Source organism: Podarcis raffonei, chromosome 13 (genome assembly GCF_027172205.1).
Source record: "Podarcis raffonei isolate rPodRaf1 chromosome 13, rPodRaf1.pri, whole genome shotgun sequence".
In the NCBI taxonomy this organism is placed as follows: domain Eukaryota; kingdom Metazoa; phylum Chordata; class Lepidosauria; order Squamata; family Lacertidae; genus Podarcis; species Podarcis raffonei.
This window is the reverse complement of record NC_070614.1, coordinates 1,812,039-1,833,528: the sequence shown is the minus strand read 5'-3', so window position 1 is coordinate 1,833,528 and position 21,490 is coordinate 1,812,039. Positions and strand designations below refer to the sequence as shown.

Sequence of the window (21,490 nt, the reverse complement as noted above, 5' to 3'; positions counted from 1 at the left end):
GTGTCACAGTTTGGGATGTAACCAGGAGTCTTTTATTCACATATAATGACTACTTACTAAAAACTTGGTAAACAATCTCAGAATCAAAATGGGGTTTTTCTTGTTTGATGAGCTTCACCAATCAGACTGGCAGGGCCTCTCAGTGCTCACAGGCCAGATTAAGACCTACAGCGGTTCATCAGAATGGAAAAGATGGGCTTTCAGCTATGAAAATTAACTACTAAATTCCTCACCACAAAGGCCTTCCAATAATGAGTCAGTTGTAGTCAAATGGGACTTTGGTCTGCAACAGAGCACCCACAAGCACAATTCACTGCAACTCACATTTTAGGATCATGTGAATCACCCTCTGATTTGCCCAGTTTATGTGTCATCTCACCAACCACCAAACCATTCTTGAACCCTGCAGATTCATAGGCTTCTTACTCTATCCATGGAAAAATAATAATACTTTCTCCTGATTTGCAGTAACTAAGGTTAACTATGTTGTCCAAAACAAAGTTACTGCTAGCTACAAATTGCTCTCATATCAGAGATTGAGAAATCCGGATTAGAAACTGGTTTTTGAATGGCTTGAGAGCAAACGATGGTCACTAACCATGGCTTAGTGTTATGTGCAAACCTGCTCACTGGGTGGGAGAGATCCCAAAATACAATCCTGGTTCCTCACTAGGACGAACATGTACAGTATATTAGTACTACTTTCTGCAATATGCATCATGACAGTGTTTTGTGTTGTTTTTAATGTTAAATGCCACAAAATAATTAAGTGCCTAAAAGTAGGCTGGTCACTTTAGAGCAATCATTATGGATGTTGATAAAACTAAGATAAAAACAAATGAGCAGCTGTAGCACAGAACAATTCCTAGCAATTACAGTGATACCTCGGGTTAAGTACTTAATTCGTTCCGGAGGTCTGTTCTTAACCTGAAACTGTTAACCTGAAGCACCACTTTAGCTAATGGGGCCTCCTGCTGCCACTGCGCCGCGGGAACATAATTTCTGTTCTCATCCTGGACCAAAATTCTTAACCCGAGGTACTATTTCTGGGTTAGTGGAGTCTGTAACCTGAAGTGTATGTAACCTGAAGCGTATGTAACCCGAGGTACCACTGTAGATGTATGGGATATTATGCTTAAAACAACCCTTAACTGACTTGTTTTGCAAAGCATTTTAACTACAAAATCGCCTGCATCTGCTGGGATCTTGAATCCACTGTTAAAGCAGATGAATCTCGAAGGGTGTCCAGAGCACAGTCTAGTCCTGTTGTGTTGGATGAGTTTCAGCTGGTAAGGCCTGAGGATGCAGAAAAGGTGCCTGGATCAGTTGGAGTGGCCACGTGCTCTGGCCCTTCACCCCGCATGAGTGATAAAAACTAGCAGGAAAGGGACATCTGGCTGGGCCAGGAAGGTAGGTGATCACTGCCTCCTTACGCAAGGGAGTGGTCCTTGCCTGTTTGAAGGAGGCAGTGGCAAAACCACTCCTCAAGAAACCTTCCCTAGATTCTGAAAATCTAACTAACTACCAGCCAGTTGCTATTCTCCCTTTTTGGGGAAAGGTTCTTGAGTGGGTGGTCATGGAACAGATCCAGATGCTCTTGGAGGAAACTGATATTCTAGATCCATTTCAATTGGGCTTTACGCTGAGTTTTGGCACAGAAACTGCTTTGGTCATCCTGTACGATTACCTTTGTTGTTTCTTTTCTCTCAGGCCTTTGGCTATTTACACAATCTATGGGCTATTTTTTGGGGGGGGTATTTGTTTGTTACTATGTTATATACTTTTGTCTTTTTATATTGTAAACCACCCTGTGATCCTTGGATGAAGAGCAGTATGGAAATTTAGCTGATAAATAAAATAAATAAGCTAGCTTTTCACACAAACCCTTCCAGAGGGCTTAAAGTTTGCCAAATAAGACCATTTAATGAAGTCACACAGGCCAAAATAGATTTCTGTGTAAAAGTCCTGATAGGATGGGCAGGAAAACTGGTGCAGTCTTCCACCATGACTAACCCTGTCTTTCTCATAGAAAGAGGCAGCTAATCGCAGAAATATACTTCTTAGATAACTGAATGTAGAAAGTCACTTCCTCAGGAATGTCTGTTATCGCCCCAGCTGGAAATAAGGAAGTGGCACCAACTTGCACATTCCGCTTTGTGTATGCTGAAGAATGGAGCAGAGGGGGGAAGAAAACTGGATCACAAAGAATGGGTTTGAAACGCAAACGAAGCTCTCTCCTTCATAGAGAAACAGTTTCTCCTGTGGCCTGGCAGCAACGCACTCCCACCTCAAGGTTCAAAACCTCAGTCCCACCTCTCCTCATTTAACAAGACCTGCTGCATCTATGGAGCACCCACATCTACCAACACCAGATGGGTTATACCCAGGTGCTAGACTTAAATGAAGACCATAGAGTTGATGCAGACCATGACAAATGGCCATCAGTCATCCAGCAAGCCGGCCAAGCTCTCCGTGACTAACCCTTGTTAAGATAAGGAAACGGGGAATGTAGTAACACCACCATCACCAAAAGACTGCTACAGAGCCATGTAAGTTGCTCTGGGGACACAAAGCTTGTACCTTCCATCAAAACTCACAGAATACATTCAAGTAACATCAGTTAGCAACTGAAAGTTCTAGCAAAGCAACTGGTTGAAACATGAACAGCTATCAGATGATGAGCAAAACTCATTCAAAGTCCCCTAAGCCTGTTACACAGCACCAGTAGCAGACTGAAGATGTTCATGAGCTAACATGGGGTGGGGTGGGGTGGGGTGGGTGGGGGGTAAGAAGCAAGATGTGCATATAAATTGTGTCTTTATAGTCCTATGGGACTGTAAGAGTAGGGAAACAAGGTGGAAAAATTAATGATTGAAACGTGAAAATGGGGTTTTGGAATCAAAAACATCTTGCCCAGAGCAGAACCACCCAGGACACATAACTTAGCACTGTTTGGAGTTGAGCTGATAGTAATCAGGGGCGGTTCTGACAGATAGTTCCATTTGAAAGAAGTACTTTGGAAGTCTTGAAGAGCAACGGACTGGCTGTGAAAAGCACCTTTTACACCTTTAATAAATAATAATTTAGTAAACAATAATATCCAGTTTGTAGTTCTACATTTCGCAGAGCACCATCACACTTAGACAGTGGGGCCCTGCTTTGCAGGATCCAAATCCTGAAACGGTAGAAACAAAAAGGGTGTGTAAAACAAAGGGTTGCCTTAGACTGATCCATTGACCACAGGCTGCAATTCAACAGGAACTCCTCCAGCACTGGAGTAAAGGGAAGCAACACAAGGCTCTCGGTGGGCTCCCCCTCCCTGCTCCCATTCCATTCAGCTCAAAGCAGGTTGTGCAGGAGAAACTCTTGCTGGAGACCGCCATGGTCAGCAAGAGACAAGCTTTAAAGCTACGTGGTTTGTTATCAGGACTCAAATGATTTATGGCTCAAGGATGTTTTTTAGAAAGCATGAGGAGCCTCACCAGGCCTGCGCGACTCAAATAGTTTTTCAAATATACAAATAGCTAAGAGGTAGTAATAGGGCTGGTATCTCAACCCACTGGGAAGACTACGAACCAAGCAGCTGAATGATTTCATTGCTCAGTGCCATGTGCTTATGACGGAAGACAGAGAAGTGCTAGGTCCAAGCACAAAGGGCCCTGAAAATGCAGTAGTTTCTATGGAAAATCTGCCCTGGAAAGATCTATGGCAATGCGCAGAAATTCACCACAAAATTAGCTGTGACAGATACAGGCAGAACAAAACTGCCAACCTGCTTGCCAGAGGAAGAAACTGAGTACTTGGCACAGTTGCTGCATTTCAAGTACTGAACAGCAGTTTGTTGCTCCTACTGTATTGGGAGGGGAGGAGAATGGCAAAATCTAGGAGAGTACAGTGGTACCTCGGTTTAAGAACAGTCCTGTTTACGAACAATTCAGTTTACGAACTCCACTAAACTGGAAGTAGTGTCCTGGTTTGTGAACATTACCTCGGTCTAAGAATGGAATCCGAATGGTGGACTGGCACCGGTGGTGGGAGGCCTCATCAGGGAAAGCACGCCTTGGTTTAAGAATGGTTTCGGTTTAAGAACGGACTTCCGGAATGGATTAAGTTCGTAAACTGAGGTACCACTGTATCTAGCTTGCATTCCTTAGAAACCAGAAGAAGCAGAATACCTTTCTGTGTCACCACTTCTGAACCACTGTGACTGCCCTCAGGAATGCCCTCCTCTCTGTCATCCGTGAAGCCCTGACCTACAAGACTGGCCTCTATGGCTGAAATCCTGTTTTTATAGTAATGTTGTACAATTTCTTTTTGTGTTGTATGTAAGCTGGGAAAGCACCAACAAGGTTTTGGGAAGGAGGAAGGAGGACTCTAGGACCCTGTCAGAATCCTCATGCCTCCTTCCCAAAGCCAGCACCTCACTTGCCAGGCTTTGGGAAGGCAACATGGCGGGGGGGCGGGCAAATGAGGCTGAGAGCCACAAACAAATTCATCGAGGGCCGCATGTGGCCCTCGGTCCGTGTGTTGGACCACCCGGCTCTCTTAGTTACACTGCCTCTGTAGTTACACTACACAGGCCCTCAGTCAAATATATATTAAGTATATATTAACAAGAGGAGGAGGAGCTGAATTTAGAGAAATCACAAAAGAATGGGATGCTACTCATTTCTGATAAATTAACTTGTGCCACAAAACTGTCTACTTAGTAGATGCTGGGGCTGAATTTTGAAGGCTTCACTTCCACATCAAATTCCTTGTGAGCATAAAAGAGAAGGCAAAGAACAAGAAACGTGATAATCCTAGGTTGGTGGCTTGCCTGTTTACTGGCTGCGGCCGGCCCTATCAGTCACGGCCTCACTTCATGCCACAAAGTCCACAGACCTTAACTTCTACAGTAACCCAACACTGGCAGTTTCTTCCTCACTGCTCTCAGGACAGGAGTGACATATTTGGCTGGCAGAGGTTCAGCTGTGTGGAGCAAGAAAGAGATGCCGTTTCTTAATTCTGGTCTTTCCCCAGAAAAACAAATAGTGCAGCTTCCAAAAATGAGGAGGGATTTTGATCCCAAGCTTCAAATTTGCACGCCAAGTTTCAAACTAAAACCAACATTTTCATAGGCAAGTTTTATGAGTGAAAGTGCTGATAGTCCCTCAACAGAAGAAAACAGTAGTAATGTACTTCTGTTAGCACTCCCCCCCCCCACCCCAGCCACTGGAAGAGCCTCAGGAGATGCGAAGGCGTCTGGTGTCAGCACATGCAAGTAAGTTCAAAAAGGGGTCTTCCTGGAGGAATTAGGAAGAGGAAAGGCTGAGGGGAACGGCCCAAGGCGTCATACAGATTATACAGATGCAAACTTTAGGCATATTCCCCGGCAACTGCAGGTTTCTTGATTTCTCAGTTGTGCAGTAAGATGAAACACCACATCCCTCAGAGATGACACAACTGAATGCCCAGAAAGAACATTGAAGGGCAGGAAAGACCAACTATGGATACAACATATGGCGTGGGCTTTTATCCTGCACATGCAATGGTTTGCACACTGTTCCTGTGAAAATGCTCGCTTTTGAGAAGAGGCAACAGAAACCAGAACAGGAGAGAAGCAAGATTAAGTTTCATGCAAAGAGGAGAGAATATCCCATATTCTCACAAAAAGACAAAAAAGCCAGAAATAAAGGATGTAAGTGCATCATTAGGTTTTTTAGTTGCCATTTCCCCCCTTAAAGGAACATGTTTTGCAATCAGTGGTAAGGATTGCATGAAATTCCTTGCAGCAGGGGGCGGAGAACCCACCAGACCATTCTGGCCAAGTCCCGCCCACCTGCCCTAGATTATACAGGCAACTTCCCCACTTTCCAAGCCCCCACATGCATAAGCGAAATGCACATGTGGGGAGCAGCCTCTAAACAGCTGTTTTACCTATTCAGAAGCATAGAGCACAAGGGTAATCTAAGGGGCAGCGTAGACCCCCTTCCTCCTCCCCTCAATCTCCCCAGAAAGGGCAGGGAAGCTGCACAGATGAGCCCACTGCCAGGAACGGCCTTCTGCCCATCAGCTGTTGAGTGGAGCAGCACAGCAGCCGACAGAGCTCCCACAGGCCATTCGGAGGGGCAGGGCCACAGCTTGCAAGCTTTTTATAATGGAAAACCTTTTTGCTATCAGCTTCAGCAGCAGAAGGGGCTTTCCTCCAGAAGAGCATCCACAAGCTTCATGACCCCAAAGAGGCTGAATTCTCAGAATATTAGTTGCTGGGGGCAACAATGGGATGGCCGCTGCCTTCATGTGCTGGTTGTGGACTTCTCAGAGCCACCTGGGTGGTCAGTTTCAGAATTTCTGGTCCTCTGGGGCTCTTTTTCATTGTTCTTAGTCAAGAAATATGTTTAGCTCCTTCAAGAATTAGGCCTTAAACATAAGAAAAGCACTGCTGGATCAAACCAAAAAGCCCAACTAGTCCAGGACACTGCTTCTGTCACTGGCCATCCTGGTGCTTCTGCGAAGCCCTCAAAAAAATATGTGAAGGCAACAGCCAACTTGTTGCTCCCCAGCAACTGATTTCAGCCACTGATGTTCAGCAGAAGCCACAGAAGCCCAGTTGCCAGGGACTCTCTACTCTCGCTTGCTGTTCTAACAGGGGCCAGGCAGATCCTGCCTGCAAGCAGGACACATCATGTCAGCATGTAGATAACAGCTCATACAGGGCTGAAAGCTTTCCCATGCAAACCAGCTCCCCCAACACAGAAATTTAAACACTCTTCTGACATCCTTAGTGAAGGAAATTATCTTCTGTAGAAATATCTTTAAACAATCTGAAGTGATGTGGTCCAAAAACTTCCGCTGCTATTTGTCTGAACTAGAACTCCAGACATAAAGTACTTCTGCTTTTCAATCTGCCTCTGACACCTTTTCCAGCATCATTGCCGAACGAGAGCTCTAAATGATTGCCGTTACACACTCACTAAAAGAAGTTGGTCCCTTAAAGAAAAGACTGTGTGGCTGAAAGGAAAAACACAAGGAACTTCCCAGTTTTATTCACAACATCTGCCTTAACAGGAAAATTAGTTAAAGCCTTTAATTCAAGCTGCCAGATATTCCCAAGGAATTGCACAGCACCACCCCCTCCCAAAGTTTCATCTTGTTCGTAAAAGATCATGGCCAAAATGAAGAAGGTTCGTCTGCTGAAGAGCCCCTACTCTGCTGAAAGCCCAGCTCGCCCTGCCACATGCCTGGTCTCAGCAGGGCCACTCACTGCCCTCTGCCAAGGAGAAGCAGGGAGCAGGAGAACAGGGCTGCTCTCAGGCATGCACAATCCCACTTCAGGTTGCAGTCTGGCTTTTGCTGGTGCCTAGATACAGTAGCCACGGGCTTCAAGTCTCCACAAATATCATGCGGGTGGTGCTGTGGTCTAAACCACTGAACCTCTTGGGCTTGCTGATCAGAAGGCCGGAGGTTCGAATCCACGCAATGGGGTGAGCTCCCGTTGCTCTGTCCCAGCTCCTGCCAACCTAGCAGTTCGAAAGCATGCCAGTGCAAGTAGTTAAATAGGTACCGCTGCAGTGGGAAGGGAAATGGCGTTTCCGTGCGCTCTGGCTTCCGTCACGGTGTTCCATTGCGCCAGAAGCGGTTTAGTCATGCTGGCCACAGGACTCGGAAAGCTGTCTGTGGACAAACACTGGCTCCCTAGGCCTAAAAGCGAGATGAGCGCCGCAACCCCAGAGTCACCTTTGACTGAACTTAACTGTCCAGGAGTCCTTTACCTCCTACACCTGAATTCTGATTCCCTGCGGGAAAGAGTGGGCTCTGAGCAATGCTTGAAGATCTACTTCCTCATATTCAGTTTTTAATCTAAGGTTTTTTAAAAATAAAAGTGCAGACTTCTCAAGTACTCTGCAATAAAAAAGCAATTTATTGATCATGTGAAGCCAAACTGCTGCACTTTCTGCCATCCCAGGCATTTGGCACATCCTTCCCCTTCCTTGCCGTAAAGGGTTCCTATCAGGAAGGGGTGCTTTAACAGCACTGGTTTCCCCCCTGCTTTTTAATTCCATGCACAGCACATTACAGCCAGGGCTGTCAAGAGCTGCACATGGTATGTCTCCCCAGATCACCGTATGAGAATTATTTAAACCTCCCACTCACTTGCACACTCAGAAACCAAGAGAGAGAGGCGTTGCCAGGTAGAATTCAGCTGGCACATGCACGAGCGATACAAAAACCTGGCAGCAAAGAGTTAAGCCGCCCTTTCCACTTGACTCCAAGCTGCTTCTCCCTTTTTTGCAGAAGAGCTCCTATCCCATCCTTCTTCCAGGCTCACAGTGGCCAATCAAAGCAAAGGGTGGAAATTATTCAGCCTGCCTCCCAACCCAAAGAGCTGTAATGGCCATATATGGTAAAAACCACTGTCAGAGCCCTGCACTGACAGCTGTGGAAATGCTGCTGCTGCAGCAGCCGTGGTGGAGGCAGGGCTGCAGAGAGAGAGAGAGAGAGAGAGAGAGAGAGAGAGAGAGAGAAATGCAAAGAACAGGCAGTTCGGCTTCCTCCATCTCTCTCTCTCTGCCCCCCCCCCAATGAGAGTGGGAAATAGGCACTTGTCTGCCCTGCCAGCATCAGGGCCACAAAGCACATGTGAAAACACCCACTCAGTATATTGTGGGGGCTTCCACACTCTGATCATAGTTAATATTCCTGCTATGAGAATATGGGAAAAGCTTTCATAGGAAGAAAAAGAGAGGCATTTGATTTGTTTGTTGCTACAGGATGAGGATGGAAGAACAGGACTGTTGCCTGATGCTGCTGGCATGGCTTTCTCTCCCCAGCCCAGTTCATGCAAGAAATGTTACAGGGAGGCCTGTGCCCTCCCTGCTGGGAGGCAACAGCCTGTTGGGAGACAGGTTCTCCACAAAGCCACTCCCCAAAATCTTACATGGCCTTAACAGACCCTTTGAATGCCACTGAAATGTACCATATCTGCTTCAGACAGCAACAGCCACCTAAAGACCAGCAGGGCTTCAACATTAAAACACATGTGGCTTTAAGAGTATCCACACAGAGGAAGGAAGGAAGCCTGTCCGGCTGAGACTAGAACAGATAAATTCGACTAGGGGTGCTTGAAATTCTATTGTCTACTCTGAGGCGCAGTGCAAGCAAGCCCTTGCTGCAAGAAAGGCATATTAAGTGCTGTTTGACAGCTTCACTTATCACAAGTAAGGAAATCTAACAGAACTGCATAGGAATGGGATTTCACAATATTCATACAGGTTCTGGGCTAGTTTTTTATTATACTGAAAACCCTCCCCTGTACTTAGCTTATCTAACAGATACCCTGAATTATCAACTATTCCTTCTGTTTCAAATTTTCAGACTGCAAGTGTCTGCAACCAAAGCAACAACGTCCATGCACAACAGAGATATATCAACATGCTTGGGAGAACCCTCAAGGTTTGTGAAAGTACCCCCCCAAAAAAAACCCCTACAGGAAAAACCCTAAGGGAAGAGACCCAAAAACAATCCAATGAGGACTGAGTATGTTCAGTGGGAACAAAATGTTGAATGTTGCTGGGAAACATAAAGAGTGACCAAATAGTACTTCACGCTGCAATATTTTATTGCAGTCCTTGACTTACCCAGAGACTGCAGAACTGAAGGGAAGCAAACACACATACTGGGTTCAGAGGAACAAGGGCCATAGGAGGTTGTGCTCCCTGCCTCCCAGGAAGATCATCATGTCAAGGGGCAGATCAGTCTCGTCCCACTGGTCAGAGAATGAGCAGCTGTGGGGAGACTGTTTTCCTTCCTAAAAAGGCCACATTGATCCAACTATCAGCTGCGCTGGGACAGGGCTTTTTTGAAATCTGTGGTAAGTTGCCCTGAAAATAAGTCAACCAGAAGGCAGAATACAAATATTCAAAATAAACCATCAGGGCCTTTTGCCTCCTAGTCCCCTACAAAAATACTAATTCATTTTAGCCCAGGTTCTGAATTCTGAGTCTACATACAAGTATAAGAAGCAAGATCCCTGACTGCAAAGTTAACACTATGTATGGACATTCCAAATGACCGCAGCTCAGTGGCAGATGATGTGTTCAATCCCCAGCAGCTCCACATACGGTGGGAGCACCCCTGCCTGAACCCTGGACAACACGCTCTCAATGTAACCAAAGGAAAGTTAGATAAACCGATGGTCCAGCTCAGTATAAGGAAGCTCCTGATGTTTCTATTGTGTTCACACAACCACCTGAACTTGCAGTGAGTCAGTAGGTGGAGCCTGCCAGCAGTGTCCCACTCCTACACACACGTTCACTTTGTAACTGTGGCAGCATGAATAGGGCTGTTCTTCCATTTTGTATGTCTTCACATTTCTATTAAAAAAAAGAATTAAAGCAATTTCAAATACAATGTGCCACGGATGGGAGCTGTTAGTTTGGAGAGAGAGAGGCCTCTAAGCTAGCAAGCAACTTGTTCTTCTCCTGAATTAGACTGGTGCTTGTTAAGATACAAAATGACTATAATGAATGTGTTGCCAACAACACCAAATTCTAGCAGGCACGTGACCTATGTTTCTATCTACTGGACCTTTCGTATTCTGAAGGAAAAATAAATTATTGTAATAATTGGGCAGAGTAAGCTACAGGACCACGTTTAAACTATTGTTTAAAATACCACTTACCTTGTGTAGAGGTAGAACCAGGAATGCACCACCACCGCTAGCCTCTATTATTATTGCAACGAAGTTGGGATTTACTGCACAAAAAGAACTGTCCCATGTCACCCGAGAAACTCTAATGTCATCGTAACACTGGTCGTTTTTCACTGCTTGACCAAACACATGCCGAAACTTGCTCTGTCGTACCACTCGTCTCATTGTTTCTGCAGAAGAAGAAAATTCAGCATGGGTTACTGTTTCTCTGATTCCTCCAGTTAGGGTGCTTCCAGATGGAGGTTTAATATCACAAATGGGTTGTTGGCAACATTTTTTTAAAAAATAAAAATACATCAGATTATCCCTTTCTGGATTAAGTAGGGAAAATATACATACTAAAATCTTGACATTGTGTGGACAGAGAAAAAACAACGCCTTGCACACATGAGGAGCACCAATAAACACCCATCTGGAAGGACCCTGGAACAGCCGAGGTAACTCCTTTGCGCCACTGACCAGATAATTTGCAAAGCTAAGCAGGGTTTGGTATGGTTTCAAATTGGATGGAGGACCGTGTGTTGAGATTCCTGCATCACAGCGGGTTGGACTGATGACCCTTGGGATCCCTTCCAACTCCACAATTCTGTGCTTCCAAATACCTAATTTTGAGCTCTGGAACAGTGCCAGCTAACCCATAATCCAGATCAACTATTTTGTTTAAATACTGTTGTTTGGTTCTCTGAGTTCACTGTGGTTTATTGAATGGTTTGTTGTAATTGGGAGCCTATTATTCAGCTATTCAAGCAGAATATAAATTTATTGAGTACACACCCAAGCTTAACAGGGCTACTGTGGAGTAAGCACATTGATGCTTGCAGCCTTCATTTGTCTTCATTATGTTTCAGAATAGGAACCTTTCCCAAAAACATTGCAGTAACACTAGAAATATGCCAAAACTCAGAAGAAGGAAAGAACAAGTATCCATGATTGCATGTGGGGGAGGACGTCCAATTTAGTCAACATGACCGGCAACAATCTCATGAGAATCAAGAACGCTGCCAAAAACGATACTCTCCAAAGTCACTACCTAAGACTACATTTGACCAGACCAACAAACAAACCAACTCCATGCAAAACAAACCATGATCGATTGTCTGATCAAATATTGTCCAGTGCTGGTTGAGTACATTAAAAGCTTTATCTTTATCAGAACAATAAAAATAGAATTATCAGCAAGTATGATACTTATGCTAATTACAATTATAAATTAGCTAACTTATTGTGATGCAATAGAAGCAAAACATTTAACTGAATTATTTTAACTCAATGTTAGGTAAGGTTCTCTGATTAGCCATGGCATTGTGGCTGCATAGAATATCTGACCACCGTCAAACAACCGGTCATACTATCTGACATGTCAAATGACCTCAGCACCAGCCCTGCTGAAAATTACCGGGAGCATCTTTCCCCTGATTAGGATTTCACAAAATTCCAAGCAAGAACTAAAAAAGTGCTTAAGCGCAAGGACCTTGACAGAAACCTCTGGTTACCAACCCATCAAATCAAATGCTGCCTCCTCCCACCCACTTAAGGTGTGGGCCATTACAGTGGTACCTCGCAAGACGAATGCCTCGCAAGACGGAAAACTCGCAAAAAGAGTTTTCCATTTTTCGAGGTGCTTCGTCAGACGAATTTCCCTATGGGCTTGCTTCGCAAGAAGAAAGCCCATAGGGAAATCTCTGGGGACCTCTTTTAAAATGCTGGCGGTCGGGAGCAAAGACTTTCGCCCACCGCCGGCCTTCAGAAGAGGTCCTGGACCTCTTCTGAAGGCCGGCGGGGGGCAAAAGTCTTTGCTCCCGACCGCCTGCCTTCCCGGGATAGCGGAGAAGTCTACGCTGTCCCGGGGGCTTTTAAAATGCTGGCGGTCGGCAGCAAAGCCCTCCTGTCCCCGGAGCTTGCGGGGCGGGAGGTGGGGAGAAGGGCTTTTCTTCCCACCGCCAGCCTTCAGAACAGCCTTCTGAAGGCTGGCGGTGGGAAGAAAAGCCCTTGTCCCCCCCCCAGCCTTCAGAAGAGGTCGGGGGACAGACTGTCCCCGGACCTGGTCTGAACGCGGTTTCCATAGAAACGCATTGATTTTCAATGCATTCCTATGGGAAACCGTGCTTCGCAAGACAAAAAACTCGCAAGAAGAAAAAACTCACGGAACGAATTAATTTCGTCTTGCGAGGTACCACTGTACACACAAATCTGCCTGAAAATAAGGATTAGGGAAGTGTTCCTTGACACACACAGATCCCCTTTTTTAAAAAACAAAACAAAAAAACAACAACCCTTAACTGCTTGTGTGATTGAACCTTAACAAAGATAATCTGTTTTTGGTAAGTTTGTGAGCGGAGAAGTTAATGGCCTGTACATCTACAGTTAAGAATGTGAATCAACCATGCAAAACATGGAAATACTAAATTGCAAAAGCTCATCTACAGTGCACGCTGCTTTAGAGTTCTATCAGCTTCCAGCAAAATCTCAACATTTTTGGTAGCGTTCTAAAAATGCAGCCACGATTTCTGAAGCACCCAGGTTTCTGAGAGGTGCTCTGCCTTACAGCTAGCTTTGTTCCAAGTCAGACATCTTTATACGCAGTGTGTTGATACCACACACAGAGATTGTAACATTAACCCTGAAACAATAAAACTTGTTAAAGCTACCAGGCCAATTACAATGGAGGCAATTCTCCAAAGCACCTGAAACTCACTAAAGCCCTGTCCTATGGCCAGGAGGAGGACTGCCCAACCCTTTCTGCAGAGACTGGTAACAAGGAGCCAATCATGGAGTGTGTCTCAGGTACAGTTGGTCCACCTGGGAATAGGCTACCAGCTGGTTCCACACGGACCAAACAGCTGCCAAATTGTAAGGACAAACATTTAGTAGTGACCTGAATAGAGTTCAAGACAGTCATCCAAAGGTGAAAGATTCCATCTATCTTAATCCAAGAGGCGACTCCGTGGTGACATGCTTTTTTAAAAAATTACATTAGTGGGAATTTTATACTTTTACAAACAGCAGAGCAGATGGCTCATTAGCACGCACACAAAAAACCTTTTATCAACAGCAAAACTACTTGTGGGGGGAAACGATGGCAAACCAGGAACGGACTACTGCATTCAATATCTGTGTATATGTGCCTGACATTTTCTTCCTCAGACATCACCTTGTTATGGTTTAAATAAGAGTAATGAAACACCGAATCTTCGGAATTGCTTTCCTTGGAGGTTTTCAGAAAGACAGACTGGCCATCTCAATAAACCAGTGTGCAGATGGTTCCTCCCTCGCTCCTCCGCTAATGGGAGCAACAAATCACAAACTATGACTGATAAGCCAAAAGCAAACTTTGGGTTGCTATCTGGAGCAAAACAAACCCTTGTTCTTGGTTCGAATGTAACACTAGGCCAGGGAGCCTAGTGAAAGGAGCAGGAAAGTGAGAACCACCTGCATGTTCACAGCAAACCATCATCTATGTAAATATTTAAATTCAGTCACTGTCAAGTATTTCTTAACGGTGTTAGAAACTCAGATACATAACCTAATCGCCAAAAGGAACCTGAAACCTAGGTTAGGTAACCACAATTGAATGTCTAGGCGCCATTCTCGCCCCCCACCCAATGAAATGTGTTGTTTTTGTTATTAATTTCATTTCTATACCACTTTATATTTTAAAGAAAAAATCTTAAAGTGGTTTACAACACATGAAAACATCAAATAAAACAATTCAGAACAAAACAAATTCAATCTTCAAGGAAAGTATTTCAGATCCTTCTCCAAGTAACATTTTGCTTTCCCCATACTTATTTACCCACTTAATTTAGCTCATACTACAGCAGAAATACTCTAGGAAGCCAATGGCGTGTAGTGGTTAGTGTGTCAGATGAGGGTTCAAATCCCTCCTCAAGTCATGAAGCTCACTGGGTGGCCTTGGGCCAGCCACAGCCTCCTAACCTACCTCAATGGGTTGCTGGAGGGATTAATTGAGAAGGGGAGTGGACCATGGACAAAAAAGTGGGACAGAAATGCAATAAATAAACACTTCTGTACACCTGCTTAGGAAGGCTGGAGGAGTCAGCCAGATAAGAGATTGCTAACCTGGCATACAGAGATCTCCATGCGGTCGCAATTGGGCCTGCACCAGTAGCAAAACGCGCCTGGCCAATTTCAAACACTGCTTAGGGATGCATGTCTGAAGTTCAGGCCATCCTGTCATAAGGCAAAGAATCAATGGGCACATTAACAGCACAGACCTCTCCTCTTCATGCACCGAGCTTTGCAAAGTGTGAAGAGTAGATGTCCCTGCTTTAAGCAACCAATACTGTAAAGGAGGCAAGAAAGTGAAGAGAGGGGACAAACTGGGGAAGAACAGGCATTTATTTCAGTTGCACCTACTTATGCTTCGTTGCTGTGGGATATGAGGTGTCACTGCCCTCTGCAAGTGAGGGCCTCCTTGCAGACACCACCTTATGGAATTCCCTTCCCTTGAAAGACCTTCCTCTTTCAACAAACCTTTAAACTGAAATCTTTCTCGGCCTGTATCTGAACTGGAATTGGTTTTTTTAAACAATTGTTTTATCATTTGTTTGTCACACTAGGTGCCTTTGGGAGGGTGAGATATAAATTTGATTAGTAAGCCAATAAAAGAAGGGGTTCTGTCGAGGTCTCTTTGGAAAAGGTGGGTTTTGAAGAGGCATTTAGAGGAATAACAGTTATTCCCACTACCAATTGAATGTGAGTATGTTGTGTGGGAGGGGGCCAGACATCACAAGCAGAATTCTCAGCATGGTGACTCAGCACTCACAATTCCCACAACTCTCTGGAGAAGGAACAAAGGGAGCCATGGCAGTCAAACCAGTTTAAAACCAATAGAACTTTGCACAGTAGATATATGCTCAGATTAGATCCTTTCTATGGTCTTGGGCTGATGATTACTAACATCTATAATTCACTCAGGATCATTTACTTGGGACTCTCTCATTTAAAGGTACGTGGGAGGCTAATAGTAGAATCCCACACATGTCCTGTAGTCAGAAGCATAGACACTGCTGAAAACAATCAGATTTGCTGCTGACTAACAGACAAGTCTTTAGTTCATTTCTCCCATGGATCAATGTTGAAAATTCATCTTGGGACGCCACTTGCCTCCAGTGTTCGAAATCTGTCAGGCGCATTTTGCACCTGGATATTGGCCCCTTGCTACCAAGTGAAGATGCCTGGGTGCCGGGATGGCGTCTGACACCTCTACCATCTGGAGGTGCATGCCTGGAGATCTTTGGATCTTGACTGTTTTCACACACTAACAACACATCCTGTAGAATTCTATCCATTATATTTTATCTACACAATCAGAATGAATTTCAGGAACCAAAAAGTCATATTGAAAAGCAAGACTTTTGAGCCATCTCTTCCAAATTAAAATCTAGGAAGAATCCCAGTCTATGCTCTCCAAGCTATTCAACCAGTGGAATAAAGGATGGGAAATGGAAACAGCGCTCTCCAGCCCTGTGGTGTTGCAATGGCAAAGTACAATGGCTCTCCCCACTCAGCTACATACTCACTTGACAGATACTGCGCCCTTGCAGCAACACCCTTCTTGCTCTGGCTGCCTGGTTTGTGGTGACTCATTTATGTATGCATTTTGTCATCATGATAAGATAGGCAAGGCAAGGCAAGACCTGTACTTGGGCCAATACATTTTCATAACAGCTTTGCAAGAACATCCACTGGTTAGATTTCCTCCCACAAGGCTTGCCAAAAGCTATATAAATCTGATGTTTTACAACAAGCAAGTCAGAAATGAAGCAAGCAACACTAAACCTGCACACCAAAACTATATTTACAGTCACTGCACAAGGAGGAAGTGAGCGAAAGTTGGCCAGAATCTCTAATACCGCAGTAAATAGGAAAACCAAGGTGTACTGATGCCCTGTGTAAGAAGGCTACATCATCTTACCTCAAAAAGGACCTTTCAAAAATCACACATTCATACATGACCTTTTTAATTGTAGGTACAAACTTCTTCTATGTGAATATGTAAGACTACAATTTTTCAATTGATTAAACGCCACCTGTCCATGTTTCCACCCGCCCCTCCCCAAAAAAACCCTAATAATCTTAAAATGGCTGAGGAAGTGTCATTTCTAATAATGGGGAGAAAATTTACAAAATGACTATTTTCCTTTCCACACACACACACACACACACACACACACACCCCTTTCTCCCTTGGTTTTCCTGTTATGAAGCCACAGCACTCTCAACAGAAACTGTGCAAGATGAACACACACATGCTCAACAGCCACTCCAAGGGAGTGATTCTTGGCTCTGAATCACAGTCATGTTGATTTGGCTCCCTTTCAAAACAAAGGAGGTGTATGAGAAGTACAGAGCAGCAGACAGAAGAAACATGCAGATTCCAGTTATGAGAAGAACGAATGATGGATCCCCTGAAATGCATCCAATAAAGTTCAGATGAAAAATTAAACAAAGGTTACCTAGTGTCTGAAAGCAAGAGGGGTTTTGCTGCCTCCATTTTAAGCCCTGAAGACAATTTTTCTAACCTAATTAGGTTTTTCATGTTGCGAAACATATGCCCTCCCCCATTATGACAGAGGGAGGGGTGTGTGAAGAGCCAGCTGACTTCCCAAGTGCCACTGGCACCCTGGCACCAAGGCTGGTTCATAGTTATCAAGATGCAATGGTTCCATGTGCTACAGAGGGTGGGGCATCTGAGAGAAAAGGGAGAGGAGGAAGCAGATGGGAGAACTGTAAAGGCCCTTCCTATTTGGAACAAGGAGCTTGGTCCCTGGCAAATAACACCACTAGTCCACAAGCTTGCTAATGTTTCCTTAACTATATTCAGTAAGAAGATGAAAGGAATTCCAAGTGCTTTTGTTCATAAGTACTGCATTTTATATAGCATAAACTAAAAAGAGATACAAAGCAAACACTTTTCATTGCACCATTTGCTGGGGCAATAAGACACAAAATTCTTTATCAGGGAGCATCCACACAAGTTGTGATCCCCTTTCACAACAGTAGGCACCTAATGATCCTAAATCCTTATTCTCCATTCTGCCTTAGCTGAGAAATCAATTCCCTCCCTGAATCCACATCTGGTTGCAAGTTAATACTGTGATAGACATCTCCTCAACTTCCAAAGGATGTCAAACTTTGACCTGATGAACTGACCCACAGCTTGTGATTGTCAGGAAACAGTCAACTGTCAATCAAGTCCCACCTGGGTCCCCAAAACACTTAGGAGATCAGAAGACTCTTTGTAAGTAGAACTATTAGAATAGCTAAAGGTAAAGGTAAAGGTACCCTGACTGTTAGATCCAGTCGCAGACAACTCTGGGGTTGCAGTGCTCATCTCGCTCTATAGGCCGAGGGAGCCAACGTTTGTCCGCAGACAGCTTCTGGGTCATGTGGCCAGCATGACTAAACCGCTTCTGGTGAACCAGAGCAGCACATGGAAACGCCGTTTACCTTCCCGCCAGAGCGATACCTCTATTTATCTACTTGCACTTTGATGTGCTTTCGAACTGCTAGGTGGGCAGGAGCTGGGACCGAACAACGGGCGCTCACCCCGTCGCAGGGATTCGAACCGCCAACCTTCTGATCAACAAGCTCTAGGCTCTGTGGTTTAGACCACAGCACCACCCGCATTTGAACTAAAAGGTTTTGTTGTTCTTTTCCTGAAGCAACATTCTGCCTCTTACCTTTTAAAATTCTTTATAAAATTTGGCTATCCCCAGAGTGGGGCAGGTAGGCTAGGTTGCTCTCTCTGTCTCCCCTACTGGATACCTGCCTTGAACCCCTAATAATCTTTCCTGTCAGGGGGTAGAAGGTGCTACGGTGGTGTGGTGGAAACCTACGACCAACCTACCTTGAGAGGTAATTGTGGGAGGAAAGGAGTAAAAAGGTTCTTTACCTCTCCTTCTTTCCCATCATTCCTAACCATTCCTAGCTTGACAATCAGCTTTCCAACCAAAGCAGGTTTTACATTCACATGAAACTCACTTTAATTCTCTTTTATCTTTTGCTGGCAGGAGGCCCAGAGTTCAGATATACCACCATGGTTTGGAGGATCAGGAATGTGCCATCGAAACCACTACTTTTGGATTGTACTAACCAAACTCTTCTTTCAAATAGCCTCCACACCATTATTTCAAGTGGGTTTGAAAACCATGATTTGGAGCTTAAAGCTAATCACAGTTTGCCCAATTCAGACATCGCGGCAACCTGGAAATGGAGGAAGGCGGCCATGCATGAGAGCGGAGGGGAGCGCATGCAGGCCTGCAGCAGGCTCTTGGTCCTCCAAATTATGGCTTGGAGGACTGTCTAATCTGAACATATAGGTTGTAGTGTTGTTCTCATTTGTCACAAAAATGGATTGAAAGTTGGCACATGTTCCTGTTTTTAAGAACTGTCTAAAGAGGAAAACAGATGTACTTCTGAAGCTTGGAGGAGTTTCAACCTGTTTATGCAAGAGGAAATACATCCTGCTAGGGAACACTTACAGGAAAAGCCACTACAGGAGCAAAAATCCTGCTTTGCCTCTGAAAAGGGAGGTGTTTACACAGGGCCAGAGATAAACGGAAAACTCAAAATCTGTATTTCGCTTTGAATGATGATTTGGACAATCCAAATTACAGATCAGCTTGACAAAGGAAAGCACTCCTTTGTCACTTCATCCCAGTGCCTGCAGGCCTTTTCCTTCTTGCATTCTATGGTCCTGCATTGCACTTTGGCCATCAGGGTATTTATTCCTGATTCCCTATGGATGTGCACTGAACTCCCAGGAAGCAGCTTGCTCCCTTAATACCATGTTATGGGTTATATGTCCATTCAATGTGTTAACAGGAGCACCTGGATTTTTTGTCAGGCTAAAATGTTAGGAGGAGGATGTGATATAATATTAGAAAAATCAAACTCACCCAAAAGGAAGTCTGGTATGTTCTGCTGCAGCAGCATCCACACACCACTTCCAAATATAAAAATAAGGACACAGCTTCTAGGTTCATCTGTTACATCAATCCTTGCTATTAGGATAAAACAAGCTAACATAACAACATAGGAAACTGCCTTATACGGATTCCTTGGCCTATCACAATCAGCAGTGTCTACACCAGGGGTCAGCAAACTTTTTCATCAGGGGGCCGGTCCACTGTCCCTCAGACCTTTTGGGGAGCCGGACTATTTTTGAATAATATAAATGCCCTGCAAGCTGGTCCTGCAGCTGCCTCCGGACCTGGAGGAGGAACGCATTCTGCACACGCTCAGGAGCCAGTCTTGGCAGTGCCCGCTCACCGGCGTTGTTGACAATCAGCAGCCGCTCCATCGGCCCGTCGCCGCGGAGCTTCCAGGTGGCATGCACCACGCACTGCGGCCCGCCGTCCGAGGCCACAGCGGGCAGGCTGTGAACGTGAAGCGCCGGCCAGGCGGCGCACAGCTCATCCTCCAGCTGCAGAGCTGAGCCGGGTGCCAGGCGCGGGGCCAGCAGGAGCGCCAGGCTCCGGGTGAAGCCCCACAACACGCCCGTCACAATGCCCATGGCACGGCCCAGACCCGCCACTCGCCTCTTCGTCCATGGCCGCGCCGGGTTTACCTCAGCATGTGGCGAAGGAACTTCCTGCAGCCAATCCAAAGCCGCGCCAGCGTCGCCACCCACCCAGAAGCCGTGCCAGCATCGCGGAAGTCAGTCCCTGTGCGGTGAGACATCCACAGCGTGCGGGGACTGACCGAGCAGGCGGCAGGGTCCACGGGCCAGATTTACGAGCCGGGGGGGGGACGCATCCGGCCCCTGGGCCATAGTTTGCCGACTCCTGGTCTACACGGAGCAAGGGAACAGCTCTTGCCAGGATTTTGAGACAGGTTTCTCTCCCAGTCTACCTAGATGCCAGAGATTGGACCTGGGACCTTCCCCTACAAAGTACATGCTTTACCACTGAGTTGTGGTCATTCTTCTGTGGTGCAAAGATTATACTTCATGATCCTTTACACTACTTTTCTTTTTTGGTTGAGTGTCTTTAAATGTGGATGGGTTAAGCTAGTCATTTCCAAGCTGTATTCCGGCTTGGGTGCCTCACAGATTAAGATTAAGATCAGCAGTGCTCAATAAATTTTCCTGAAGGACCCTTTGCCTGCAACTACCAATCTTACCATGCTGCAAACAATCATATCTCAATGCAAGCAGAAGAGCGGCAAGGCGTAAGAGACCTGAAACAAGCCACTCCGGAACTGAGTTGTGTGCCACAGAACTGTCTGCAATGTGCAAGGGTTCCTGGGTGAACAAAAGGGTTCTCTTAGGGGCTTGGAAGTATGAAAATCACTGGGGCTAAAGCCATGCTCCAACTCACCAGCACTTATTGACTGGGGGGCTGCCTAGCTTAAGACAGGCACAGCTGACCCATGAGAAACAATCATCTCTCCCACCAATGGAGGCAACCTGTAGTACTTGTACCTTATGCCAATCAGGTGGAGCTTATCACTCGTAGCTGCTGCCTCCTGTGTTGTTTTTGCTGTGTGAGCAGCACCAAAGTGACTTCCCCAGGTGCAGGCCTGGGCAGCGTGTCTGGAGGGTCTGGGCTGCCCAGACAACAAGACCCCCCTCTTGGACTTGCTGATGGAGTCCAAAGGAAAGCAGAGCAATACATTTGGCACCAGCTTGGCCAAAGGAGCTGCTGGCAGGAGGCGCACAAGGCACCATCCAGCCGCCTTAGGGATTCTGTTCCAGATTTGTGTTCACTCTTTCGCCTTTTCTTCTCCCAAAGATGTCCAGCAAGGCTGCGAGTAAGGAATATGCTATAT

At 45.5% G+C, this 21,490-nt stretch overlaps 1 protein-coding gene across 3 annotated transcripts in view; it reads right to left on the bottom strand.

Moving 5' to 3' along the window:
* The window catches only part of CORO1C (coronin 1C), a 59,505-nt gene that overhangs the window by 24,388 nt on the left and 13,627 nt on the right, over window positions 1–21,490 (bottom strand). For 2 of the 3 annotated variants that reach the window (XM_053361075.1, XM_053361074.1), the window contains one exon: window positions 10,664–10,863. In XM_053361075.1, the coding sequence (XP_053217050.1) occupies window positions 10,664–10,858 (195 nt within the window). In that variant the 5' untranslated portion in view covers window positions 10,859–10,863. Of the gene's footprint in view, window positions 1–10,663; window positions 10,864–14,727; window positions 14,785–21,490 lie in introns of those variants that run through there. The other variant, XM_053361073.1, reaches the window with a different exon arrangement.